Source organism: Heteronotia binoei, chromosome 2, assembly GCF_032191835.1.
Source record: "Heteronotia binoei isolate CCM8104 ecotype False Entrance Well chromosome 2, APGP_CSIRO_Hbin_v1, whole genome shotgun sequence".
Classification (NCBI taxonomy): Eukaryota; Metazoa; Chordata; class Lepidosauria; order Squamata; family Gekkonidae; genus Heteronotia; species Heteronotia binoei.
Genome location: NC_083224.1, coordinates 199,798,507 through 199,826,351, shown reverse-complemented (window position 1 = coordinate 199,826,351; position 27,845 = coordinate 199,798,507). Strand labels below are relative to the sequence as shown.

At 49.3% G+C, this 27,845-nt stretch overlaps 1 protein-coding gene across 1 annotated transcript; it reads left to right on the top strand.

Annotated features, from left to right (window-relative positions):
- The first annotated feature begins 297 nt into the window (after positions 1–297).
- Positions 298–27,509, top strand: LOC132567178 (cartilage intermediate layer protein 1-like). The gene is made up of 8 exons (XM_060232838.1): positions 298–392; positions 3,674–3,937; positions 5,456–5,647; positions 11,461–11,619; positions 13,486–13,800; positions 18,513–18,621; positions 22,013–22,170; positions 25,098–27,509. Exons 1-8 carry the CDS (start codon positions 380–382, stop codon positions 27,488–27,490), a joined length of 3,603 nt encoding a protein of 1,200 aa, XP_060088821.1. The 5' UTR covers positions 298–379; the 3' UTR covers positions 27,491–27,509.
- Positions 27,510–27,845: the final 336 nt, after the last annotated feature.

Here is a 27,845-nt window from a genome sequence, read left to right as displayed (position 1 = left end):
CTGGATGGGCCATTGGCCTGATCTAACATGGCTTCTCTTATGTTCTTATGTGACACAGAGTGTTGGACTGGATGGGCCATTGGCCTGATCCAACATGGCCTCTCTTATGTTCTTATAGGAAAGAGCGGAATATAAGCCCACGATATGAAATAGATAAACAAAGAGATGCAAACACATACACCTTTGCTGTCTGCTTCATGCACCTGATGAAATAAGCTTTTGCCTACAAAAACACCTGTGTAAGTCTTTACAGGTATTACTTCTTTGCCTCTTTGAACTTGTTGGTTTCCCAGCAGATGTGCAGAGGAGAAATGATTCAGCCAAACTCAAGCAGTCATACAAACAGAAGAAAACAGGGACCCCCAGAAGCAATCTCCCTATGGAAATGACTGGTGGGTCTCTTTCATTATATCCCACGATTTGGGGGTGGGTTATAATTTAAGTCCTTCTTTGGATGGGGAATGACATCAGAGCCAAAAATGTCACATTCTGAACTCTGGGCAAATCCTGAAAACACATCCAGATTCACAGAGGTTTTTAAAGAGCAAATTGTTCAGTGACATGCTTTGTTTATTTTTTCCCCAGGTCTTTTTTTGTAGCAGGAACTCCTTTGACTATTAGGCCACACACCCCTGATGTATCCTATCCTCCCAGAGTTTCCAGGGCTTTAAGTACAAGGCCTACTGTAAGTCCAGCAGGATTGGCTGCATCAGGGGTGTGTGGCCTAATATGCAAAGGAGTTCCTGCTACAAAAAAAACCCCTGTTCTTTTCTACAGGAATAAAATAAAACAATAGTTCCACCAAATAAAGAGATGATGAGGACTATAGAGTTAAAAACAAAGAGAAAATAGGATAATATGAAATCTGGTTTTTTTTAAACCTGGTAATTGATACGCCTTGTATGGGAGAATTACCTGGTGATTATAAACATATGAAGCTGCCTTCTGCTGAATCAAACCCACAGTCCATCAAAGTCAGTCTTGTCTACTCAGACTGGCAGCGGCTCTCCAGGATCTCAAGCTGAGGTTTTTCATGCCTCCTTGCCTGGACCCTTTTTAGTTGGAGATCCCAGGGATTGAACCTGGGACCTTCTGCTTCCCAAGCAGATGCTCTACCCCTTTAAATAAGCGACCAGTCCAAAGATGAACAAGAATGTGAATGCAGAATACTTGCCTGGACCCTTTTTAGTTGGAGATGCCAGGGATTGAACCTGGGACCTTCTGCTTACCAAGCAGATGCTCTACCCCTTTAAATAAATGACCCAGTCCAAAGATGAACAAGGAATACGGATAACAGAGTAGAAGAAACAACTGGAGAAGTATGCCTGACTGCTTCAGAAGTTATTCGCACTCAAAAAAATTACTGTATTCATAGAATCAGAGAGTTGGAAGGAACCTCTAGGGTCATCTAGTCCAACCCCCTGCACAATGCAGGAAACTCACAAACACCTCCCCCTAAATTCACAGGAGCTTAATTGCTGTCAGGTGGCCATCTAGCCTCTGTTTAAAAACCTCCAAGGAAGGAGAGCCCACCACCTTCCGAGGAAGCCTGTTCCACTGAGGAACCGCTCTAACAGTCAGGAAGTTCTTCCTAATGTTGAGCCGGAAACTCTTTTGATTTAATTTCAACCCGTTGGTTCTGGTCCTACCTTCTGGGGACACAGAAAACAATTCCACACCATTCTCTATATGACAGCCCTTCAAGTACTTGAAGATGGTGATCCTCTCAGCCGCCTCCTCTCAAGGCTAAACAGCCTCAGCTCCTTCAGCCTTTCCTCATAGGACTTGGTCTCCAGACCCCTCACCATCTTCATTGCCCTCCTCTGGACCCATTCCAGCTTGTCTATATCCTACTTAAAATGTGGTGCCCAAAACTGAAGGTGAGGTCTTACCAGAGCAGAGTAAAGTGATACCATCACATCACGTGATCTGGACACTATACTTCTGTTGATACAGCCCAAAATTGCATTTGCCTTTTTAGCCACCGCATCACACCGTTGAATCATGTTCAGCGTATGATCCACTAAGACCTCTAGATTCTTTGCGCACATACTACTGCTAAGACAAGTCTCCCCCATGCTCTAACCATGCATGGGATTTTTCCTACCTAAATGCAGAACTTTACATTTATCCCTGTTAAAATTCATTTTATTGATTTTAGCCCAGTTTTCCAGCCTGTCAAGGTCATCCTGTATCCTGTTTCTGTCTTCTTCTGTGTTTGTAGTCCCTCCCAATTTAGTATCATCTGCAAATTTAATAAGCATTCCCTCTATTCATTCATCCAAATCATTGATAAAGATGTTGAATTAAACAGGTCCCTGGACAGATCGTTGAGATACTCCACTTGTCACTCCTCTCCAAGAGGATGAGGAACCATTCACAAGCACTCTTTGGGTGCAAACTGTCAACCAGTTACAGCTCCACCTAACAGTAACGGGATCCAAACCACATTTTACCAACTTGTCAGCAAGGATAGTATGTGGAACCCTTTCAAAAGCCTTACTGAAATCAAAATACATGATGTCTACAGCATTCCCCTGATCCAGCAAGGTATTTACTTTCTCAAAAAAAGAGATCAGGTTAGTCTGACATGACTTGTTCTTGAGAAAACCATGCTGGCTCTTAGTAATCACATCCATTCTTTCTAAATGTTCCAGGACTGACTGATGATTTGTTCTAAAACTTTTCCAGGTATAGACATCAAGCTGACGGGTTGGTAGTTACCTGGATTGCCTTTTTTCCCCTTCTTGAAGATGGGGACAACCTTGGCCCGCCTCCAATCTTCTGGCACCTCTCCTGTTCTCCAAGAATTTTCAAAAATAATAGCCAGAGGCTCAGAAATTACATCCGCAAGCTCTTTTAGAACCCTTGGATGTAATTCATCTGGCCCTGAGAGCTTAGTTTCATTTAAAGAAACTAGGTGTTTATGTACTACGCTACGCTGATCCTAGGTTGGAACTTCATACCCTCTTTATATGTTCTGTTTTTGCCATGTTGAATACTGTTCTCCTCAGAAGAGAAGGCTGAGGTATTGCTGCTGCCTCCTAATTAGGAGGCTCTTCCAGAGCAGCAACTCACACAGAGAGACACCTCTCATGAAAGCAAGTCATTCTGCTAAATAACAGCTCAGGTGTTTTCAGATCTGTGCTCAAGGGGGCAGAATCACACCATGTTTGTGAGGCAAAATTTGCCATTTTAGTGCCTATTGTTTTCCGTAATTTTAGATTTTCTATATATTAAATTGGTATTTTTACTGTTGATTGTTTTTATGATGTAACCTGCCCTGAGCCTGTTCTACAGGAAGGGCGGGCTAAAAATTGAATAAAACAAACAAATAATAAATTGTGGAAGCTCCAAAATACAAGCATCATGAATGCTTCCCCTGCAGTTCTTGTGTTTTGCTCAAAACAACACAAAATCAGGGCTTTTTTTTGAGCAGGAAAGCACAGGAACACAGTTCTGGCTGGCTTGGCATTAGCGGGTGTAGCCTGCTATGCAAATGAGTTCCTGCTGGGCTTTTTCTACCAAAAAAGGCTCTGCATAAAACTAATGCAATTATTTAATTTAGTGGCTGATTAAAGGTGACTGTACCCTCTTCGAGAGTCAGGGGAAAGGATGTTGCTTGTTTCCTAGTCTTATTCTGAGAAACAGCCAGTTTGCCTCTCTCTCGTAGGCGAATGGACATCGTGGTTCAACGTGGACCATCCTGGGGGCGAGGGGGATTTTGAGACCTTAGAGGCCATTCGCTTCTACTACCGGGAGCGGCTGTGCTCCCAGCCAACAGCAATCCAAGCCCGGACCACGGAGTGGGAGCTGCCCGAAGAGGTGGGCGAGGTGGTGCGCTACAGTCCCCAGGAGGGCTTCCGATGCCTCAACCGGGATCAGCCAGGGGGCAAGAGCTGCTCCAATTACCACGTCCGCTTCCTGTGTCCGGCAGGTGAGTTTGGCATGAAAAGAGGTTTGCTTGTCAAACGTGGGCCTCAGGTTTTTTTCTCAGCATGGCTCCTATGCTGTGCTACTGGAACCCGAAGCTGTTTGAAATCTCAGCCATGAAGCTTGCTGGGTGACCTTGAGGCCTCAGATTCAGCAGGAGCTCACAGGACCACAGCTCCTGAACCTTTCTGAGGGTCCCGCCTCCTCCTCCCTCCCTATTGAATAGGAGGTGCAGCTGCATAACAATCCCTGGATTAGGAGAGTGGGCAGCAAACCAGCCACCACGGGCTCTGCCACGCCCCCAGCAGCCTTCATTAACCCCTGGAGAAGCCCACACCACCCTTTCTCCACTTCTTATGGGATTTTGGGCAGTGGGTGGTTTGCCAGCCTTTTGACTGGGGGGGGGGGAGGGGAGTAGGGTTGCCAAGTCCAATTCAAGAAAAATCTGGGGACTTTGGGGGCAGAGCCAGGAGACTTTGGGAGTGGAGCCAGGAGACATTGGGGGTGGAGCCAGGAACAAGGGTGTGACAAGCATAATTGAACTCCAAGGGAGTTCTGGCCATCACATTTAAAGGGACAGCACACCTTTTTAAATGCCTTTCTTCCATAGGAAATAATGAAGGATAGGGGCACCATCTTTTGGGGCTCATAGAATTGGACCCTCTGGTCCAATCGTTTTGAAACTTGGGGGGTATTTTGGAGAGAGGCACTAGATGCTATACTAAAAATTTGGTGCCTCTACCTCATAGAGTTAAAATAGCCCCCCCAGAGCCCCCAATACCCACGGACAAATTCCCCATTATTCCCTATGGGAATCGTTCTCCATAGGGAATAACAGAGTGCCCAGTAGACATTTCCCTCCCCCCACGCTTTCTAAAGCAGGGGGAGGGCCTCCAAACCAGGGAATCCCCTGCCCCCTCCCTCTCTCACACACACAAATACTTACTAGATCTTGTTCCTGCAGAACTTTCCTTGCTGTGAAAACAAAAGCAAAAGAAAGGGAGGGGTCGTTCTCCATCGAAACTGTTACTGACCCTTTCCCATGAAGCCCTTCCTGTTTCTTGCTCAGCCTTAAAGGCACACATTTTACAAACGGATCAGTTTGCAGGTTTCTAAACCTGCAGGAGCTCTACAACTGCATGATGACTGTGGGGGTGGGGCTTCCCCCACTGGCCAGCTGGCTGGGGGCGAAGAGAAGCCTATAAAAACGGGGGATCCCCCGCTGGGACCTGGGGATTGGGAAGCCTAGAGGGGAGGCCCAGAAGAGCCCTAGGCAAGAGAGGCCTGCTTGGGCTGGCTGGATCTCTATCCAGCCCAAGCAGGCCTTACTTGCCCAGGGCTCTCCTTTCTTGCATTGGGTTGCTTTTGGCTGGAGGGGGCGGCGGCATATGCTAAAGAGTTATGTTAATGAGCTCCTCCACCTATTTTTCTACAATATAACCCTTGGCCATTGCTATCCCATCCTCTAACATCATCCCTGTCTCCGAACCCTGCCCTTCCTCCATCTCTCGTTTTCCAACAGATCCCACAGATTGGTTGGGGTGGGCAGAGTGGTCACCCTGGAGCGCTTGTTCGCGGACTGCCTGTGGTGTTAGCGGTGTCCAGATTCGGAACCGGACGTGCGTGAATGGCTCTGGCTCAGTTCTGGGGAAGCGGCTGAAATGTTTGGGGAAACCCACAGAACGTCGAACCTGCAGCTCCGGACCATGCCAAGGTAGCCCAAACGTTTTTCTGTTTTTTGGGGGGGACTTCATGTCTTTGCATTACCAGCCTCATTATGATATATCTACAAGACCTAGAAAGGCAAAATTTGGGCGCTTATGGATAATGAATCGAATAAGCTTGTTTTTCCCCCCTTTATATTCATCTTTGGGGATATGTTTTTTGGTCATACTGTTTTGGTTCTGATGTCCCAGTTTCTGGCAAGCTTCTCCCCACTTGGGACAAAACCACGGTTGCCTTTTATCCTCCCCAGCCGCACTACTGGAATTTTACAGAAACGTTACTGTGAAAATTGGCACCTGTTTTTATGTCAGTGACATAGAGCAGGGGTGGCCAGTGGTAGCTCTCCAGATGGTTTTTGCCTACAACTCCCATCTGCCCCAGCCATTGGCCATGCTGGCTGGGGCTGATGGGAGTTGTAGACTAAAAACATCTGGAGAGCTATCGTTGGCAACCCCTGACATAGAGTGTCAAGGAATTGGAAAGACCAGCAGCAAAAATAGGCCAAAACATGAGGCACTAAGTATTGGAATGTTTGGTTAATGTAGTAGAGTATTTATTTGATGTAGTGGCTTGTTGTAGTGGTTAAGTGCGCGGACTCTTACCTGGAAGAACTGGTTTTGATTCCCCACTCCTCCACTTGTACCTGCTGGAATGGCCTTGGGTCAGCCATAGCTCTCGCAAGAGTTGTCCTTGAAAGGGCAGCTTCTGGGAGAGCTCTCTCAGCCCCACCTGCCTCACAGGGTGTCTGTTGTAGGGGAAGAAGATAAAGGAGATTGTAGGCCACTCTGAGACTGATTCATAGAGAAGGGCGGGGTATAAATCTACCTTCTTTGTTTGTTTGTTTGGCTTAGATCCCGCCCTCCCCGCCAATGCAGGCTCAGGGCGACTTACATTCCACAAAAGTCATATAAAAACCAATATTGATATAAACCAGAGACATAAAAATATATAAATACATAATAAATAAAAACATAAAACAATCCAGTCATAGATGCATGATACTGAGTGCAATAAATAAATTTCCCAAGTCATATATTGCCACCACCCTGTGAGGCAGGTGGGGATGAGAGGGCTCTCCCAGAAGCTGCCCTTTCATTGGAGTGATATAGCACCCCCCTCCCCTCCCAAATGTCTAGGCATGCTGAGCCGCTCACTCCAACAGTAGTATTCTTGGGGGTGGGTGGGGAATGCAATACTGCAGGGGTGGCCAACGGTAGCTCTCCAGATGTTTTTTGCCTACAACTCCCATCAGCCCCCGCCAGCATGGCCACTGACTGGGGCTGATGGGAGTTGTAGGCAAAAAACATCTGGAGAGCTACCGTTGGCCACCCCTGCAATAGTGCATTAATAAATCCCAACTTACCCCAGTCATCGCTCTTTCGGGGGCGGAGAGGAATAGATGTTAGAGAATCCCTGGTGGTGGTAGACAGTGCTGGCAAGTTGCAACTGACTTACAGCAACCTGGTACCCAAATTGGTATAAATGCACCAGGGCCGTGATACAGGACAGGGGTGGCTAACGGTAGCTCTCCAGATGTTTTTTGCCTACAACTCCCATCAGCCCCAGTCAGTGGCCATGCTGGCTGGGGCTGATGGGAGTTGTAGGCAAAAAACTTCTGGAGAGCTACTGTTTACCACCCCTGCACTATTGCATTCCCCACCCACCCCCAAGATTGATACTCAGCCCCACCCACCTCACAGGGTGTCTGTTGTGGGGGAGGAAGGAAAAAGGAGATTGTAGGCCGCTCTGAGACTCTGTCCTTGAAAGGGCAGCTTCTGGGAGAGCCCTCTCAGCCCTACCCGCCTCACAGGGTGTCTGTTGTGGGGGAGGAAGGAAAAAGGAGATTGTAGGCCGCTCTGAGACTCTGTCCTTGAAAGGGCAGCTTCTGGGAGAGCCCTCTCAGCCCTACCCGCCTCACAGGGTGTCTGTTGTGGGGGAGGAAGGAAAAAGGAGATTGTAGGCTGCTCTGAGACTCTGTCCTTGAAAGGGCAGCTTCTGGGAGAGCCCTCTCAGCCCTACCTGCCTCACAGGGTGTCTGTTGTGGGGGAGGAAGGAAAAAGGAGATTGTAGGCCGCTCTGAGACTCTGTCCTTGAAAGGGCAGCTTCTGGGAAAGCCCTCTCAGCCCTACCCGCCTCACAGGGTGTCTGTTGTGGGGAAGGAAGGGTAAGGAGATTATAGGCCGCTCTGAGACTCTGTCCTTGAAAGGGCAGCTCCTGGGAGAGCTCTCTCAGCCCCACCAACCTCACAGGGTGTCTGTTGTGGGGGAGGAGGGAAAGGAGATTTGTAAGCTGCTCTGAGACTCCTTTGGCTAGGGAAGGGCAGGGTCTAAATCCAATCCCTTCCCTCTTCTCTTCTTCTAACAGGCTGAGTCCAAAGCCAGCTACAAAGATTGGGGCCGAGGGGTCATTTCTTATACTTTTCTGCTTCCGATGAGGGGTGGGGGTTCGGGTTGTTGGCATTGGAATGTGGGGATAATGAAATGCAATTATTTGGAAGATAATGCAGGGCTGAAAAGAAACCCGTTTTTTGTATTGTGGATGGGGAGAGGTGCTTGGTAGAACACCCTGGTTCCCCAGTGGTGCCAGTGTGTCACTGGGAAGGAATGTCAGCGATTGCCTTAAAGTTTTTGGAAGGCTTGTTTGAATGACCAAAGGTATTTTTTTTAATGACCAAGGCAAGGATGTCTAAAAGCCAAGTACATTTTTGGGCAGTTCGTTTGGAGAACCTCAAACATTCTTGCGCAGAAGAGACACCTGATCTCTTTTAATGGGGTGAAGAAAAGAAAGTGCTTCTTTAAAAAAAAAAGAAAAAAGCATCTTCCTGTCACTTTATTTTTTATTTTTTAAAATCAATTCAAAGCAGCAGTGAGGCTATTCCCCGGGGGTGGGGGGGTGGGGGGGCAGTTGTAATTGAAATCCCAGAAATGAAAAACAGATTGGCAATTCCCACCCCTGAGTACCACGAGAGAAAACTTTGGGCTGAGAAATTAAGACTCAAAGTGCTGGAAGTCTCTGGAAAGCTGTAAGGCAGGGGTGTAACACTTATTTGTTATGAGGGCCGGATCTGACATAAATGAGACCTTGTTGGGTTTAGCCATGTCAGGTTAGGCCAGGTCACATCGGGCTGGGCCAGGCCTTGCGTATACCTATTTAAGATTAGGTAGCAGAGATATAAACTCTATAAAGGCCACAGACAAACACAGACATTAGCACTCATTGGTCTTAAAGGCAAAGGAAAGTGTGGCTCGTTCCTTCCTCCCCCAAGGGACTGGGGGGGGGAGCCTCAGCCAATAGAAGGAAGAGAGACTTGGCTCAGGAGCTCTGCTGTGCGATTGAGAGAGCCTGGAAAAACAAGCTCTCCCTCCCCCCCCTTCCTCCCCAAGGGAGGAGCCTCAGCTAATTGAGAAAATAGAGGTTTTGCTCTGTAGCTCCTGTGCAATTGAGCAAGCCTGGCAAAGCAAGCTGTGATGCAGAAGGAAGCAAGGGTGAGGGAGAAAGAAGCAGATGACAGTCAGTTGCTCGGGAGCCTGATAGGAGCCCTTCGGGGGCCTGATTCAGCCCTCGAACTGCATGTTTGGCACCCCTGCTCTAAGGGGTGGCTGTGCTGAGAGGCTGCCGGCTGCATCCCTGCATGAGTTGCTGGTTTCACTCCAGCCCGGAATGAGGTTTGTCTTGCCACGCCTTCGGGGTGTGGGTGTCAAACCCAGTTCCCTCGATCCCATGAGTTCGACAGGTGTGACAAGATAATTCCCGATGTAGAGCGTAACAGGACTCTCTGCCTTCACATATTTATGACAGATCCTTTTCCGGAGTGATGCCAAGCTTCCAGAAGTCCTTACCTGTAGGCAGATCCTCATTTCTGTTGTGAGAGAAAACATTCCCAGGAGGACACTTGGGGAAGGAGAGTTTTAAATGGATCCAGAGGCAATAGAGCCAATCGCTGTGGGCTGTCTTGAGCCATAGAATATACCATTTTTGAGGCTTCTGCCACCATTAGAAGAGGTTGCCCTGTTGTGTCTCTGCATGAGTTGTTGCTCTGACCTCTGAAGCTCACAGGTCTGGCATCCTTTTCCCACAGTGGGCAGCCAGATGCTTCCAGGAAACCCAAAGCAGCAACTGTCCTTCCCAGTTGTACACTGCCCCTGTACATGGAGGTTCCATTTACAGCCCTCGAGAGTCCTGTCTTCTGTGTATTTCTCTCTCTTTAGCCAGGAGAGCTGGTTTGGTGTAGTGGTTAAGTGTGCGGACTCTTATCTGGGAGAACCGGGTTTGATTCCCCACTTCTCCCCTTGCAGCTGCTGGAATGGCCTTGGGGCAGCCATGGCTCTCTTATCTGGGAGAACCGGGTTTGATTCCCCACTCCTCCACTTGCAGCTGCTGGAATGGCCTTGGGTCAGCCATAGCTCTGGCAGAGGTTGTCCTTGAAAGGGCAGCTGCTGGGAGAGCCCTCTCCAGCCCCACCCACCTCACAGGGTGTCTGTTGTGGGGGAGGAAGGGAAAGGAGATTGTGAGCCGCTCTGAGACTCTTCGGAGTGGAGGGCGGGATATAAATCCAATATCTTCTTCTTCTTCTTCTTTAAAACTACCAGTTTTGCAATGCTTTTCACACCTTCATCTTGACAACGCAACCTAGACTGTGAGCTTCTAAGGTTAAGTACCAGCTTGCTGGAGACCGAGATTTCTTTGATACTTTAGGACAGGGGTGTCAAACGTGCGTCCCACAGGACAGATCAGGCCCCCACAGGGCTTCTATGAGGCCTACAAGCAACTCATTGTCATCTTCTCCCTTCTCCCTCTCTTGCTTCCTTCTGCATCTAAGCTTGTTTTCCCAGGCTCTCTCAATCACACAGCAGAGCTACTGAGCCAAGCCTCTATTTTCTGCCCTGGCTGAGGCTACTCTCTAGGAGAGGGAGTGAGAGTTTGCTTTGCTAGGCTCTCTCAATCGCGCAGCAGAACTACTGAGCCAAGCCTCCATTTTCTGCACTGGCTGAGGCTACTCTCTAGGAGAGGGAGTGAGAGTTTGCTTTGCTAGGCTCTCTCAATCACACAGCAGAAATACTGAGCCAAGCCTCTATTGTCTGCACTGGCTGAGGCTACTCTCTAGGAGAGGGAGTGAGAGTTTGCTTTGCTAGGCTCTCTCAATCACACAACAGAACTACTGAGCCAAGCCTCTATTGTCTGCACTGGCTGAGGCTACTCTCTAGGAGAGGGAGTGAGAGTTTGCTTTGTTAGGCTCTCTCAGTCACACAGCAGAACTACTGAGCCAAGCCTCTATTTTCTGCACTGGCTGAGGCTACTCTCTAGGAGAGGGAGTGAGAGTTTGCTTTGTTAGGCTCTCTCAGTCACACAGCAGAACTACTGAGCCAAGCCTCTATTTTCTGCACTGGCTGAGGCTACTCTCTAGGAGAGGGAGTGAGAGTTTGCTTTGCTAGGCTCTCTCAGTCACACAGCAGAGCTACTGAGCCAAACCTCTCTTTCTTCTATGGGCTGAGGCTCCTCCCCTTTCTGGTCCACTGGGGAAGGGAGGAAAGAGCCAGAGCTTCCTTTGCCCAGTTCCCTCGATCCCATGAGATAGAAATAAAGCACTTTTTTAAAAAAAAGAAAGAAAGCATCTCTGTCTCCGTTATAAAATTTATATCTCTGCTACCTGGCATTACATGTTATGATACACATGGCCTAGCCCAACAAGGCCACATTCGCGTCTGATCTGGCCTTCATAACAAGTGGGTTCGACACCCCTGCCTTAGGATGTAGACCTAAACAGTGAGAGTGTTCTAACGCTAAATTCTGACTCCCCCCTAGAGACCAAATGGAGTTCCTGGGGGCCCTGGAGTCCCTGTCCCAAGACCTGCGGCAGTGGAGGGAAACAGGTGAGGAGGCGGAACTGCCAGAAGTCCAAGCTTTCGCGCTGCGTCGGGCGTCCGTCAGAGGTTCAGAAGTGCTCCCAGACACCTTGCCCAGGTGTGTGACGTCTTCAGCAGAAAGAGGGGGGGGCAAGGGTGGTGAGGGCACCTCCCGTGCCGTTTTTGGATTCTCTCTTAGCTCAACTGCCTTGTTCATTGGTTGTCTTGCCTGATTCAGTAAAACAGAGCAAGAGTCCAGCATCACCTTAAAGACTAACAACATTTGTGGAAGGGGAGGAGCTTTCATGAGTCACTGCTCACATTAATTAGGCTTGCCAACCCCCAGGTCCCAGCAGGGGTTCTCCTGCTTTCCCAGGCTCTTTCCCGTCCCCAGTCAGCTGGCCAGCAGGGAGAAGCTCCGACCCCCAGCTACCATGTGCTTTTCCCCTTCAGAATGCTAGGGGAAAGCTTGCAAAGGCTTCCTGTTTGGATGGTGTGTCTGTGTCTTTAAGGCTGAATGGGGGCAGGGTGAGCAGGCAGAACAACCTGGCTGCTCCCAGGAGCTGTGAAAGCAGCCCAGACCCTCCGTTTGTTGCACAAGCTTTTCAGAGGTCGTCTGCACAGCAAAAGGTAAACTCGAACCTTTGGTTTCCCTGTGTTATTGGAAGTTCAGCAACTCGTGAGTGAATTGCCCCAGTGAGACCACAAGAGTGTGGGACTGCAAACTGTTTTGTTTTTGCTTCTCTGTGTGTGTGGTGTGTGTGAAAGAGAGAGAGAGAGATGATTTGCAGCTGCTTGGATGAGGAAATGAAGACTATTCAGGGGAACTGCACTGCTGTGTTTTTATTTGTTTGTTTTAGGGAAAGTCTCCCGGCCCCACCCCTGAAGTCTCCCGGCCCCACCCCACAAAGCCCCCAGGTACTATCTGAGTTAGACTTGGCAACCATATCGTATCTTCAGATACAGCTAGAATGTGAGTCCACAGCTGATAGCAGACAGGCATTCTGGGGCGGGTAGCAGGCAGCTGAAAGAGGGACGGCTCAAAAAGTGCCGGCCCGAAGCCTCCCCACCGTACCAGGGAGGCGGCCCCATCTCATCCATGCAGCGGGCGGGTGCCTCCGCACGAGGAGGTGCCTCAGAAGCCGCTGCTCGGTGTTTTTTAAAGGGGCAGAATGTTCCTGCACACAAGCACTCCCATTGGCTTGCTTGGGGGGAAAAGCCAGAAACGGTTTGGCGCAGCTTGGTGCTTCCACACTGCCAAGTCACCTTGTGTGCGCCCTTCTCCTTCCGGGAGGCAGATGTTGCCGTCTGCAGGGATTTTCTGGAAGGAAGGAAGGAAGGAAGGAAGGAAGGAAGGAAGGAAGGAAGGAAGGAAGGAAGGAAGGAAGGAAGGAAGGAAGGAAGGAAGGAAGGAAGGAAGGAAGGAAGGAAGGAAGGAAGGAAAATAGATGGGGGAGGTGGACAGAAAGCAACTTTAACTTTAAATGCATTCTCCAAGCACTTGGCTTGGCTTGGAGAACTAATTTAAAGAGAGAAATGCCTTCTCCAAGCTGGCGAATGGTGTGTGTGTGTGTGTGTGTGTGTGTGTGTGTGGGGAGGGCTGGGACTTTGAGAGCCACAGGATATGTGTGAAAGAGCCACACGTGGCTCCTGAGCTGCGGTTTGGCCACTCCTGGCGTAGACAATACTTTGACGGATGAAGGTGATTCAGAATAAGGCAGTTCCATGTGTTCATGCGTCAGTTTTTGTTCTTGTGCACATGAAGCTGCTTACTGCAGACTCAGTCCTTTGGTCCTTCCAGTTCAGGATTGTCTCTGGCAAAGCAAATTCTTTGGTCAACATCTGTAACATCCTTAACTGGCCGTGTTGGGATTAGGCTTTCTGCAAAGCTCGTGCCCTGTCACCGAGCGCTGCCCCCTCTGCTAGAGACTCCAAATTTGTACCCTCCGCTTCTAAAAATGCCATCTTGCCTCCTTGTTCTTAGCTTGTCAACTCAGCTGCGACGTGGGCATCCCCGACAAGGACTGCAATGGTTGCATCTGCCCTAACCACACCCTTTCGGGGACTGTATGGAGCTCCAGCGGGATGGTTCTCGCCAATGCCCGGATCTTTCTTACGGACCGGCCAGCGGCTGTGCTAGCAAAGAGTGACCACCAGGGCCGGTTCACCATCCATGGCATTTGTGCTGGGAGTGGCACCAATATTAGTGCCAGGCTAGAGCGTTTTGCCACAGGCAGCATCTCTGTTGTTGCTGACGGCCCTCGGACATCCCTGGCAGAGATCGTGCTCCGCAGACTTGGTGAGAGGGAATTATCTGTCTGTCTGACACACCCTCCTTCTAAGGATGAATATGGCCTTGCTGTCCTCTGTCTTGCTGCCTTTATCTAGTGCAGGTGTATCAAACATGTGGCCCAAGAGCTGAATTAGGGCCCCAGAGGGCTCCTATCAGGCCCGCAACGCACTCTGCTTCCTTCTCTCTCTCTCTCTCTTGCTTCCTTCTGCATCACCGTTTGCTTTGTCAGGTTTGCTCAACTGCACAGGAGCCACAGAGCAAAGCCTCTGTTTTCTCCTGTGGCGGAACTGGCCCGATTCTGCCTTCAGACCCGGTCCCGTCAGCTCCCTATTGAGTCGCCAACTCCTGGAGGGAGCTATTTCTCCTCCTGCCCCTTGGGCTCGCTGCCACCACCTGCTCAGTCTAGGGGTTCAGATTGAGAGGAACAGGACTCCCAATCCCCCTCTCCAGCTATGAGGCCAGGCCTCAAGGTCCTCTGCCACCCTGCACTTGGGTTTTACAGAGACCTCAGCACTTCTTTGGGGCACCCCTGGAGGATTGGCACCTTATCCAACTGCATGCCTTCCCCCTTCCCCGGGGCCCCCTTCCTAACACAGCGTGGTCTAAGCGGTCGGGGATCTATGTGGTACAGAGATTGACTGCCAGCATTTAAAACAGCAAAAAAAATATTTATTTAAAAGAGAAAAAGAAAGGGAAAGAAAAACAAAACAAAAACAGTTGCATTTAAAAAGTTAGCACAGCACAGCACCCGTACAGCAAACAGCCTGACAAACAAAATGTGTTATAAACGCATTTTACTGTCCCTGATCTAAACACACCCTGCCTTTTTGGATGACTTACTTGGTCTTACTGCCTGGAGGCCTCATTTTCCTGAGCAGGCCTCCCCCACAGGCAGGAGCTCACAGGCAAGCAACCTCTCTTCCAGAGCGCCAGCTGCAAACTGCCTCTCTTCCTGCCTAACACATGCCAAGAACAAAAGAACTTCCTGCCGCTCTAGGAGACTTTCCCCCTAGCGTTGTTGGTTTGGCTCTGTAAGGGAGGGGGGGAGTGAGGGGAAGGCTAGGCCCAAGCCTGCCTAGCAGTTTACTGTTCCCTCACAATGAAGCACCAACATTGACTAAAATGGTGTTTCTCCACATCTCCACTGGCTGACCAGCACATGAAGCAACTTATGTAGAAAAGCTCACAATGTCCAGCCATTTCATGTTTTCCCCTGGGTCTTAGGATCAAAGCACTGACCATGAGATTTCTGCAATGAATCTCAATAAATCAAAAAGTAGGTTTGCAGTTTACAGACACTACACCTGAACAACACCTGAACAGCATATTCAAGATTGCTATAGCACAGACATTTTCCTCCAGATTTTGATGCAATAATTCAGAGCAAGAGATGTCAGTTATCAGAAACCGTTAAGCAAAAGATTGCAAGAGTGCTAATCTTTTAAGCATCTTTTAAGCTTAAAAAAAATTAGGGTTTGTAGAATCTTTCGGGCTCAAGTGCCGTGTTCTACTGGAGAAAGTTTTCCTTCCAGACATTTCGTTCTCAGCTGCCGAGAACATCCTCAGTGGAGTTGCAGCCAGAGCAGGCGCTCTGACCTTCTTGGCTGCTGTGCATTGAGTGGGGCCAGGGCTGCTGGAGAGCTGCTATTTATAGGCTGGAGGGGCTGTGATGAAAGGGCAATTGGTTTGTGGATGTGCCCATTGTTTGGTGGGGCTTCCTGGAAGGGTAGTGATAAGGAAACTGGCTGTTGAATGTGACCATTGTTCTGTGTTAATTGCTGGGAGGGTTGGAAGGGGTGTGAAGATAAGGAAGATGGTTGTTGACTGTGCTGATTGTTCTGTGTAATGTGCTGGTTGTTCTGTGACTTTCTGCAATTTATAGTCTGTAGGGTGTTTTGCAGAGCTGGGTACCAAGATTGGTGGATGAAAATGCCTTCTTCCTTTCTGTTAAAGGAAAGCCCCACCAAACAATGGGCAAATCCACAAACCAATTGCCCTTTCATCACAGCCCCTGCAGCCTAGAAATAGCAGCTCTCCAGCAGCCCTGGCCTCACTCAATGCACAGCAGCCAAGAAGGTCAGAGCACCTGCTCCGGCTGCAACGCCACTGAGGATGTTCTCCGCAGCTGAGAACGAAACGTCTGGAAGGAAAACTTTCTCCAGTAGAACACGGCACTTGAGCCCGAAAGATTCTACAAACCCTAATGATGTTACCAGCCGTGAAAACCTGAAATCTTTAAAAAAAATTGTTTGTCTGTGCCCTTTGTAAAGTTTATAATCTCTTCTACTTGACATTCCATTTTATGACACACATGGCCCAGCCTGACAAGGTCTCATTTATGTCAGATCCGTCCCTCATAACAAATGAGTTTCAACACCCCTGATCTAGTGGGATCTTTGGTCAATATAGCAGAGTTTACCTAGTCACAGAAGCCTGATAACTGAGTGCATTAAATAGGTCTCCCAAGAAGCATATTGCAAAAAGGGAAACTTCGTAAATTTACATTTATTCAACTGGATCCAGTTCCAGTCCATTCAGGTTGCAATCAAAAGGAGAGAGAAGTTTAATCTAAAGAGTGCTTTCCCTATCACACCTTGTCCAGCATCACACGTGTTGGGAGTATGAGGGCATTGTCTCTCCAGGGGAGACCTTCATCTCCATGGAAGGCCATGTGCAGTGAGTGAGAGGACAAAGTGAAAGAGGAAGGGTCAGAGGGCAGCTCTCAGGCTAGGACAATGGGAGGCAGGCCTCAGATTCAGCAGGAGCTCACAGGAGCACAGCTCCTGAACCTTTCTGAGGGTTCCCCCTCTTCCTCCCCACCTACCTTGTCCGTTGAATAGGAGGTGCAGCTGCATAACAATCCCTGGATTAGGAGAGCGGGCAGCCAGCCAGCCACCAGGGGCTTTGCCACACCCCCAGCAGCCTTCATTAACCCCTGGAGAAGCCCGCACCACCCTTTCTCAGCTTCTGTGATTTCTGGCTGGCGGGTGGCTTGCTGGCCTTTTGACTAGGGAGGTGGGTAGGAGAGCCCCAGGTGAGTGAGGCCTACTTGGCTGGCTGGATCTCTAGCCAGCCCAAGCAGGCCTCGCTCGCCTGGGGCTCTCCTTTCTTGCATCAGGATGCTTTTGGCTGAGGATGGCTGCATATGCCAATGAGTGATGCTAATGAGCTCCGCCACCTATTTTTCTACAAAACGACCCCTGACGAGAGGCATCCCATTCAAGGAGATGGCATCTATGCAAACTTAGAGCGATGTAGTTCCCCCCCCAATGACCACGCATGCTGAGTCGCTCACTCCGCCATTATCCTCAAACCACACTGTGAGATAGGTTAGGCTGAGAGAGAGAGACTATTTCCAAGCTCCACAGCAATGTGCTTCGTGGTAACTCCACTGCATGGCTTCTGACCCTGCTCTGACAGACCCTGAAGTCCCACATTAAGATAATCAAACTAACCATTTAGTTTAATTAAACCCTGGTTTTGCATGGCATCTGAAACAAGTCAGGTATTGGCTTTGGTGAGATCCAAACAGGCTGCCTAGACCACTGAGCTCAGACAGTCTGCTGCGCCAGCTCTCTGTCGTATTAATGTTTAAATATTTCAGTTAGCTCTCTACTGCTGTTTTATTATAAGCTGCCTTAAGATCATAAGGAGAGCCCTGCTGGATCAGACCAATCGTGCATCTAGTCCAGAATCCTGTCTCACAGTGGCCAGCCAGTTCCTCTGGATGGCCGACAACAGGGCAGAGAGGCTGAGGCCTTCATTAAGAATATCAGAAGAGCCTTCCTGGATTAGACCAGTGGTCCGTCTAGTCCAGCATCCTGTCTCACACAGTAGACAACCATTTACTCTGGAGGACCAACAACAGGGCATAGAGGCTGAGGCCTTCATTAAGAACATCAGAAGAGCCCTGCTGGATCAGACCAGTAGTCCAGCTAGTCCATCATCCCATCTCACATAGAGGCCAACCAGTTCCTCTGGACAGCCAACAACAGGGCAGAGAGGCTGAGGCCTTCATAAGAACATCAGAAGAGCCCTGCTGGATCAGACCACTGGTCCATCTAATCCATCATCCTGTCTCACACAGGGGCCAACCAGTTCCTCTAGAGGGCCAACAACAGGGCATAGAGGCTGAGGCCTTCATAAGAACATCAGATGAGCTCTGCTGGATCCGACCAGTGAAGGTCCATCTAGTCCAGCATCCTGTCTCACAAAGTGGCCATCCATTTCCTCTGCAGGGCTGACAACAGGGCATAGAGGCCAAGGCCTTCCCCTGATGTTGTCTCCTGGCTCTGGAATTCAGAGGTTGACTGTCAGTTTGGTGTGGTGGTTAAGTGTGAGGACTCTTATCTGGGAGAACCGGGTTTGATTCCCCACTCCTCCACTTGCAGCTGCTGGAATGGCCTTGGGTCAGCCATAGCTCTGGCAGAGGTTGTCCTTGAAAGGGCAGCTTCTGGGAGAGCCCTCTCAGCCCCACCTGCCTCACAGGGGTGTCTGTTGTGGGGGAAGAAGATAAAGGAGATTGTAAGCTGCTCTGAGTCTCTGATTCAGAGGGAAGGGCAGGGTATAAATCTGCAGTCTTCTTCTCTGACTGTGAAGGTTCCCCTCAGTCACCATGGCTAGGAGTTGCTGATAAAGTTCTCCTCCATGCCTTTGATTTCAGAGGGCTGTAATGTATAAAAAGCAAGCCAATAATGTTGCATTTCCACATTTGGCAGAAAAGCCTTACATGGTGGTCCATCCTGAATCGAAGGTGAGGAAAGTTGGGTCAAAGGTGCGATTTTGCTGCAGTGCCCAAGGCAGCCCTGAGCCAGGGAAATATTACTGGTGAGTGATGGGATTTGGGGGCAGGAGGGTGGGACATATAACTTTGGGTGGCTGAGTGGGGGCTCTCATGCAGCAGTTCTGGCTGAACTTTTTGAAAAAGGAAAAAAAAACTTTAAATGAATTTTTTTGAAATGGCACAGGTGGGGAAGGAGTATATTTAATTGTTGTTGTTCAGTCGCACAGTCAAGCCGGACTCTTTGCGACCCCATGGACCAAGTCACGCCAGGCCCTCCTGTCTTCCACCGTCCTCCAATTTTAAAAAATACGGTGCTAATATCCTGATATCCTTTCAGTTCAGTGGTGTTCAAATACTTATTGGATACCAATAAGTCAAACTTTTCCTATTCTAAACCAATCAGTTGTTCCATATCCTGTTCTGATTGTTGCTTCTTGGCTTCTGTATAAGGTTTTTCAGGAGACATGTGAAGTGGGATGGTAAGAACATAAGAGAAGCCATGTTAGATCAGCCCAATGGCCCATCCAGTCCAACACTCTGCGTCACATAAGAACAGAAGAGAAGCCATGTTGGATCAGGCCAATGGCCCATCCAGTCCAACACTCTGTGTCACACAGGGAGCAGAGGTCCATCAGTGGCTTTTAGCCACAGTGTGTATGTGTGTGTGTATGTGTGTGTATATATATATATATATATATATATATACACACACACACACATACACACTGTGGCTAAAAGCCACTGATGGACCTCTGCTTCATATTTTTATCTAACCCCCTCGTGAAGCTGGCTATGCTTGTAGCTGCCACCACCTCCTGTGGCAGTGGATTCCACGTTAATCACCCTTCGGGTGAAGTACTTCCTTTTATCCGTTTTAACTTGACTGCTCAGCAATTTCATTGAATGCCCACAAGTTCTCTTTAAGAACTTGCCACAATTTGTTGTGATCCACACAATCAAAGGCTTTAATGTAGTCAATGAAGCCGAAATAGACATTTTTCTGGTACCCCTCTGCTTTCTTCCTAATCCAGCGAATGTTGGCAATTTGATCTCTAGTTCCTCTATTGCTTCGAAACCCAGCTTGAACTTCTGGTAGTTCCCGATCTACATACTGCTTGTAGGATCTTTAACATGATCTTGCTGGCATGTGAAATAAGTGCAATGGTGTGACAGTTTGAACATTCCTTGGCATTACCCTTCTTTGGGATTGGAATATAAACTGACCTTTTCCAATCCTGTGGCCAGTGCTGCGTTTTCCAAATATGCTGACATAATGTGTGCATCACTTTAACAGCATCGTCTTTTAGGATTTTGAATAGCTCAACTGGGATGCCATCGTCTCCGCTCACTTTGTTGTTAGTAATGCTTTCTAAGGCCCATTGGACTTCACACTCCAGGATGTCTTGGTCAAAGTCAGCAATTTCACTGTCATGGTTGTCAAGGACATTAAGATCCTTCTTGTATAATTCTTCTGTGTATTCTTGCCACCTCTTCCTAATCTCTTCTGCTTCTATTAGGTCCCTACCATTTTTATCCTTTATCGTGGCCATCTTTGCATGAAACATTTCCTTGATTTCTCCAATTTTCTTGAAGAGATCTCTTGTCCTTCCCATTCTATTATCTTCCTCTTTTGCTTTGCATTGTTCCTTCAGGAAGACTTCCTTATCTCTCCTTGCTGTTCTCTAGAAATCTGCATTCAGTTGAGTGAACCTTTCCTTTTCACCTTTGCTTTTCTCTTTCCTTCTTTCCACAGCTATTTGTAAAGCCTCATCAGACAGCCACTTTGCTTTCTTGCATATTCTTCTTCTTTGGGATGGTGCTGATTGCTGCCTTCTGTACAATGTCACAAAACTCCGCCCATAGTTCTTCAGGCATTGTCTATCAACTCTAGTTCCTTAAACCTATTTTTCACCTCCACTGTATATTCATAAGGGATGTGATCAAGGTCAAACCTGAATGGGCTAATGGCTTCCCCAGTTTTCTTCAGTTTAAGCCTGAAATTTGCAATGAGTAGCTCATGATCTGAGCCGCAGTCAGCTCCAGGTAAGGAGCTTGTCCATCTTTGACTGCAAGGAGCTTGTCCATCTTTGACTGCAGAGTATATAATCAATCTGATTTCTGTTGCTCATCAGGAGATGTCCATGTGAGTCTCAGAGTGGCCTACAATCAAAAATGTTACTCCGTCTTCATTCTTTGCTAAGGAAAATAGTACCTCTGTCTTCACTTAAAAAATGTTACTCCGTTTTCATTCTTTGCTAAGCAAAATAGTACCTCTGTCTTCACTTACAAAATGTTAGTCTTCATTCTTTGCTAAGCAAAATAGTACCTCTGTCTTCACTTACAGATGAACAACAGGAAAGCCTGAGACAAAACGACCCCTTAACAGGTTCTGGTTCTGACTTTCAAGGCCCTTAGCAGTCAGGGACTCACATATATTTGGGTCCCTGGCCTGAGAGAGATCTGGCTGTCCTCAACTAGGGCTAGGGCTTTTGGGGCCCTGGCCCCTGCCCGGTGGAACTCTCTGCCAGAGAACATCTGTTCTCTACAGGATTTATTATCTTTCTGTAGGGCTTGCAAAACAGAGATGTTCCTCCAGGCATTTTTTTGAGGACAGTGATGGTCACACTCCCAGTCCCAGCCTCCCCCCCCCTTTACCTCTACACATTTCCTCTCCCCCAGGGGGCCCAGTGGATGCTGAAATATTTATTGCCATCTTGGACTGTATGTTGTTTTAGTATCGATGTTTAATATTTTAATGTGGTTTTACTTTTATTATTTATCGTATTTTTTCTGATGTAAGCCCCTCTGAGCCCTGCTTGCGAGGAAAGGCAGCGGACAAATTGAATTTTGTAAACCAATAAATTTCAGAAGCAATGGGTCGAAATTAAATCAAAAGAGTTTCCGGCTCAACATTAGGAAGAACTTCCTGACCGTTAGAGTGGTTCCTCAGTGGAACAGGCTTCCTTGGGAGGTGGTGGGCTCTCCTTCCTTGGAGGTTTTTAAATAGAGGCTAGATGGCCGTCTGACATCAATGAGGATCCTGTGAATTTAGGGGGAGGCGTTTGTGAGTTTCCTGCATTGTGCAAGGGGTTGGACTAGAGGACCCTGGAGGTCCCTTCCAAGTCTTTGATTCCTGACACTTAGAGCAATTCCTCAGTGGAACAGGTTTCCTCGGGAGGTGGTGGGCTCTCCTTCCTTGGAGGTTTTTAAACAGAGGCTAGATGGCCATCTGACAGCAATGAGGTTCCTGTGAATTTAGGGGGAGGCGTTTGTGAGTTTCCTGCATTGTGCAGGGGGTTGGACTAGATGACCCTGGAGGTCCCTCCCAACTCTATGATTCTATGAAATAAATAAACAAAGTGTGGGGAATCTGCTGTAATGCCACCGGGCTCCTGATTGGTCAGTCTCCAACTGCTCCCTTTCCTGATTCTCCAGGTATCACAACGGGACTCTCCTGGATCGGAAGGTGTACAAATACGACAGCAGCTTGGTGCTAAAAGACCTGGGGCTGCATCAGGCGGGTTCCTACCACTGCAAAGCCAGCAGCGACCTGGGTGCCATCAAATCGTCCTCCGCCCACTTGACAATCGTAGGTGAGCAGTTGCCTCATCCCAGCCAGGGAAAGCTCTCGTCCACTCTGGGGGCTGGGGTTTTTGCTGCCCCAGGCCACTCGCACGGCTGCGCCCCACCATGGGTCTGGTGGGTCCACCAAGGCTGCGGTTCCTTTCATCCGCCCAGCTGCCGGTGGAGGAAAGGGCAGCAGGATTGCCTGCCTTGCTCTGAGGCTGTCTCCCCTTGCAGGGGAGGCAGCTTCAGAGTTTGGGCTGCAGTACTGCAGTGTCCCACACTGCACCAGTGACAAAATTCCAAATATGCCATTAGACTCCAGAAGGTTGGGGACCTCGATGTACTCGAATGAGCAGTTCCAGTGTGGGGTTGGAAGGGTAGCATCAGTGCTTAGTTCTCACGGTCCTTTCTTCTACACCCAGGGAAATGATGGTCACCACCTTGGGATCAGGAAGCAACTTTTCTCCAGGCCGGTTTGGCCAGGGAGCCTGGAGGCTTTCTGCCATCTTCTGGGCATGGAAATACGGAAAACGCAAGGGTAGACCATCAAAAAATTCTCAAAAATTCACAAGTACCAGTGGACATCAGTCTACTGAACATAATCATAGTAAATGCAGATAATGAAATAGAACTGTGGTCACAATTCAGATACAAGTAGTAGTAGTAGAAGAAGAAGATGACACTGGATTTATATTCTGCCCTCCACTCCGAGTCTCAGAGCGGCTCACAATCTCCGTTCCCTTCCTCCCCCATAACAGATACCCTGTGAGGTGGGTGGGGCTGAGAGAGCTTTCCCAGGAGCTGCCCTTTCAAGGACAGAGTCTCAGAGCGGCCTACAATCTCCTTTATCTCCCTCCCTCACAACAGACACCCTGTGAGGTGGGTGGGGCTGAGAGCGCTCTCACAACAGCTGCCCTTTCAAGGACAACCTCTGCCAGAGCTATGGCTGAGCCAAGGCCATTCCAGCAGGTGCAAGTAGGGAATCAAACCCAGTAGGGAATCAAACCTGGTTCTCCCAGATAAGAGTCCACGCACTTAACCACTACACCAAACTGGATAAGAGTCCACGCACTTAACCACTACACCAAACTGGATAAGAGTCCACGCACTTAACCACTACACCAAACTGGATAAGAGTCCACGCACTTAACCACTACACCAAACTGGATAAGAGTCCACGCACTTAACCACTACACCAAACTGGATAAGAGTCCACGCACTTAACCACTACACCAAACTGGATAAGAGTCCACGCACTTAACCACTACACCAAACTGGATAAGAGTCCACGCACTTAACCACTACACCAAACTGGATAAGAGTCCACGCACTTAACCACTACACCAAACTGGATAAGAGTCCACGCACTTAACCACTACACCAAACTGGATAAGCGTCCATGCACTTAACCACTACACCAAACTGGATAAGCGTCCACGCACTTAACCACTACACCAAACTGGATAAGAGTCCACGCACTTAGCCACTACACCAAACTGGATAAGCGTCCATGCACTTAACCACTACACCAAACTGGATAAGAGTCCACGCACTTAGCTACTACACCAAACTGGATAAGAGTCCACACACTTAACCACTACACCAAACTGGATAAGAGTCCACGCACTTAACCACTACACCAAGAACTAAATATCTCAATTTTAATCCTGGTTTATCTCAGTCTTAATCCTGGTTTAGCCCTGTCCCCAAGCTGACATTCTACACTAAAATCATAGAGTCATAGAGTTGGTTTCTCTGATTCTATTATTCTAGTGTAGAATGACAGTTTGGGGACAGGGATAAACCAGGATTATAGGTCTAGTGCAAAACTGGTCTCAGTTCAAGAAACGTTCTTCAGTAATAATGCCATTTCCTGGGCATGGAGTAGAGGTGACTGGGGGTGCATATGGAGGAACCATTTGTAAATTTCCCGCATTGCCCAGGGGGTTGGACTAGATGAATCATAGAGTCCCTTCTATGAAATCTAATAGGAACTCATCAACATTTCAGCCAAAAGCTCTGCTTAATAGGGGTCCTTTTAATCGGAACAGGTCTCCAGTGGCAAATCAGAAGCACTGTTGGACACAAGCCCTGCCCTGCCCCACTCACTTTCTTAAAACACTTGGCCATGGCCGGTACATGGATGTAGCCAAGTAGGTGACCACCTAGGGTGCCAGCTGGCCAAAGGGGCACCACCAGGCACCCCCTCTCCTATGCGCAGCATATGTGCTCCTTCGAGCCCGCCTTCCCCAATGGAAAGCAGACTCCATGAAGCACAGATGCTGCTCGGCCGGTTTTGCGTTCCTTGGGTCTGTTACAGACCCATGAAATATGAAAGCGGACAGCACCTGTGTAGTGTGCTCCGAGGAGCCCGGCAGGGATAAATTAACCAATTGTAAAAGCTGAAGAAGAGCCAATGACAGCTTCTAGAAACTGGCTACTGTTGAAGTTGTCTGCTGCCACTCATCCTTCCTCCTCTACTTTAACAGAGCCCTGGGGTGGGAGCCACAGCCCAGTAGCAGAGCATCTTTCTCGCATGCACAAGGTCTTGTCCCTGGCACCTCCAACTAAAAGGATCAAATAGTATTCTCACAATTTTTATTCCTTCATCTCACACTCATCTCGCGCTAGTGGGCGGCTTGCCTAGGGCACCAAAAACCCTCGCACCGGCCCTGCACTTGGCCAACGCCAAGAAAAGAGCACCACGCTGGAGACACCTGCAATCTGTGTCCCCTCTAAGCTAACTCACAGATTTTTAGCCTCTAGCTCACACCTTTTTGCCTTAGCTCAGGAAGGATGACCCCAGAGCACACTAGTTTATGCAGGAGCTCCCAGCTTTAATGCCAGCATCTCACAAAGTAGAATTTTTGCTCACAGGACTCTGCAGCTTAGAGGGAACGTTGCCTACAATACATCCTAATATCTCACATTCTTGTCCTCTCTCCCGTTGCAGAGCCAGAAGTGCCTGCCTGCATGGCTCAGCCAGAGGAGTATCTCATCAGACTTCCGGATGAGTGTTTCCAAGAAAGCACAGGTTCCCACTTCTACAACGTGGGACGCTGCCCCCGGGCCCTTTGCGATGGAAGCTTGGCGGACAATTTGCAGTGCCAAGATGGGGTGGAGCACTGCTGCGGGACGCTCCGGATGGAGGTGCGGGAGATCCATTGTGTCGGTTACATCCTGCCCATCAAGGTGGTAGCCGAGTGCGGGTGCGCCTCCTGTACCCAACCCAAGGTGCTGGTCCGTGGGAAAGTTTCGGCAGCCGACAACGGGGAGCCCCTGCGTTTTGGCGAGATCTACCTAGGCGCTGAGAAGATAGGCTTCACCGGCTACAAGGGAACCTTCACCATTGAGGTGCCACCCAACACACAGCGCATGGTGGTCAAGTTTGTGGACCGGATGCAGAAATTTGTGGACGCTGTCAAGGTCTTCCCATTCGACCAGCGTGGCGGAGCTGTCTTCCAGGATGTCAAACTGATGAGGAGGAAAGACCCTGTTCATTTGGAAGCGATGGAGACCAACGTCATTCCTCTGGGAGAGGTGGCTGGAGAGGATCCCATTGGGGAAATTGTCATCCCTCCTGCGTCTTTCTTCAGGCCCGATGGGCGAGCGTACAACGGCACTGTAAAAGCCAGCGTTACCTTTGTGGACCCCCGGGACATCACCACTGTGAACACAGCCTCCAGCGACCTGAATTACATCAATGCAGAAGGAGATGTCTTCCCACTCAGGACTTATGGCATGTTTTCAGTTGACTTCTGGGAAGAAGACACCAACCAGGCACTAGAAATGGGGCGCGTGGAAGTCAAGATGGATGCCGAGATGATCAAGATGCCAGAACACATCCAGAAAATGAAGCTGTGGTCCCTCAACCCCACGACAGGCCTGTGGGAGGAAGAAGGGTCCTTCAAGCAGACAAAGGAGAAGAGGGGGAAGCGTGAGGAGAGGGCCTTTCTCATCGGCAACCTGGAGATCCGCGAACGCCGCCTCTTCAACCTAGACGTTCCAGAGAACCGCCGCTGCTTCGTCAAAGTCCGGGCCTACATCAATGAGCACTTCATGCCTGATGAGCAGATGGAAGGGATAGTAGTCACCCTCATCAACCTTGAACCCAGGCCTGGCTATCCATCCAATCCTCAGGCCTGGGGGAGGTTCGACAGCGTGGTGACTGGTCCCAACGGGGCTTGCTTGCCTGCCTTCTGTGATGGACAACGAGCTGACGCTTACACAGCCTATATCACAGCTACCATGGGAGGGGAGGAACTGGAGGCTGTACCGTCGAGCCCAATGCTCAATCCTGGGGCTATTGGAGTTTCCCAGCCTTACTTGAATAAACTTGGCTACCGGCGGACCGACCACGATGACCCTGCCCTCAAGAAGACGGCCTTCAAGATTAACCTGGCCAAACCCAACCAGAACAACATCGATGAGACCAATGGGCCCATCTATGCATACCGGAGTCTGAAGCAATGTGAAGAGGCCCCGGTCACAGCCAACCATTTCCGGTTCTACAGGGTAGAAGTGGACAAGTACGAATACAATGTGGTGCCTTTCAAGGAGAGTGACTTGACCACCTGGATGGGAGACTACCTCTCCTGGTGGCCCAACCCTCAGGAGTTCCGTGCCTGCTATATGAAAGTGAAGATCAACGGGCCTCAGGAATACATGGTGCGGTCACGGAATGTGGGCGGCAGCCATCCAAGGAGTCGAGGACAACTCTATGGCCTACGGGACGCCCGTAGTGTCCGAGACCTCACCATCTATAACAGCTCGGCGGCTTGTGTCGAATTCAAGTGCAGTGGGATGTTGTTTGACCAAGATCTGGTGGACAGGACTTTGGTGTCCATCATCCCTCAGGGAAGTTGCCGGCGCACGTCTGTCAACAGCTACCTGAGGGAATACCTAGGCCGTCACCCACCCCTGGTGGAAAATAACGACACTGCAGTCTTCAACATGTTGGCGCCAGTGGATCCACTGGGCCACAACTATGGCATCTACACCGTGACAGACCAGAACCCGCGCCTAGCCAAGGAGATCGCCATTGGCCGCTGCTTCGATGGGACTTCGGATGGTTTCTCGCGCGAGATGAAGTCCACTACGGGGGTCGCCGTGACGTTCACCTGCCACGAGAAGCCAGTGGGGCGAAAGAGCTTCTTCCAACGGCTGCTTGAGTTCCCTGCCCAGACGCTGACTGAGATCCAGCGTGAAATGAGAGGCAACGAACAGCTGCGGGGCTCTTCCCAAGTGGTGGCTTACCCATCCGGGTTGCGGACCATGTTCTCCACGCAGACCCGTCGCCCCCCTAGCCCCCGGAGGAGAGTGGGTGCTGCTCGGACCCGACAATAAGCAACACGAAGAAATGTTTGGGACGTTTTCACCTCTGATACCTTCCACAGCTCCCTCATGTTGGCAGGATTTGTCCCTCATCACTGGCCACCACCTTAAATCCTGCATCACTAAACGACTGAGTCTTTTAATCCCTGGCATCTTCATATCTACTGTTACTTCCCCTTGCTAGCCCCACTCCCCTCTTCTGTATCACGCCTGAGGTCCTCCTCCCATGTTCTCATTGTGTCTAATTCCTGAACCAGTTCCTGCCGCCCGTTTGTGGCAGATCAAGATGGGCTAGGATTGCCAATCTCCAGGTAACCTTCCGCTTTGGAGGCCCTCCCCCTGCTTCAGGGTCATCAGAAAGCAGGGG

Coding starts and splice junctions, on each gene's coding strand:
- LOC132567178 (XM_060232838.1), top strand. Junction 5,648..11,460: donor CAGCTCCGGACCATGCCAAG/GTAGCCCAAACG, acceptor ACTCCCCCCTAG/AGACCAAATGGAGTTCCTGG. Junction 11,620..13,485: donor CTCCCAGACACCTTGCCCAG/GTGTGTGACGTC, acceptor CCTTGTTCTTAG/CTTGTCAACTCAGCTGCGAC.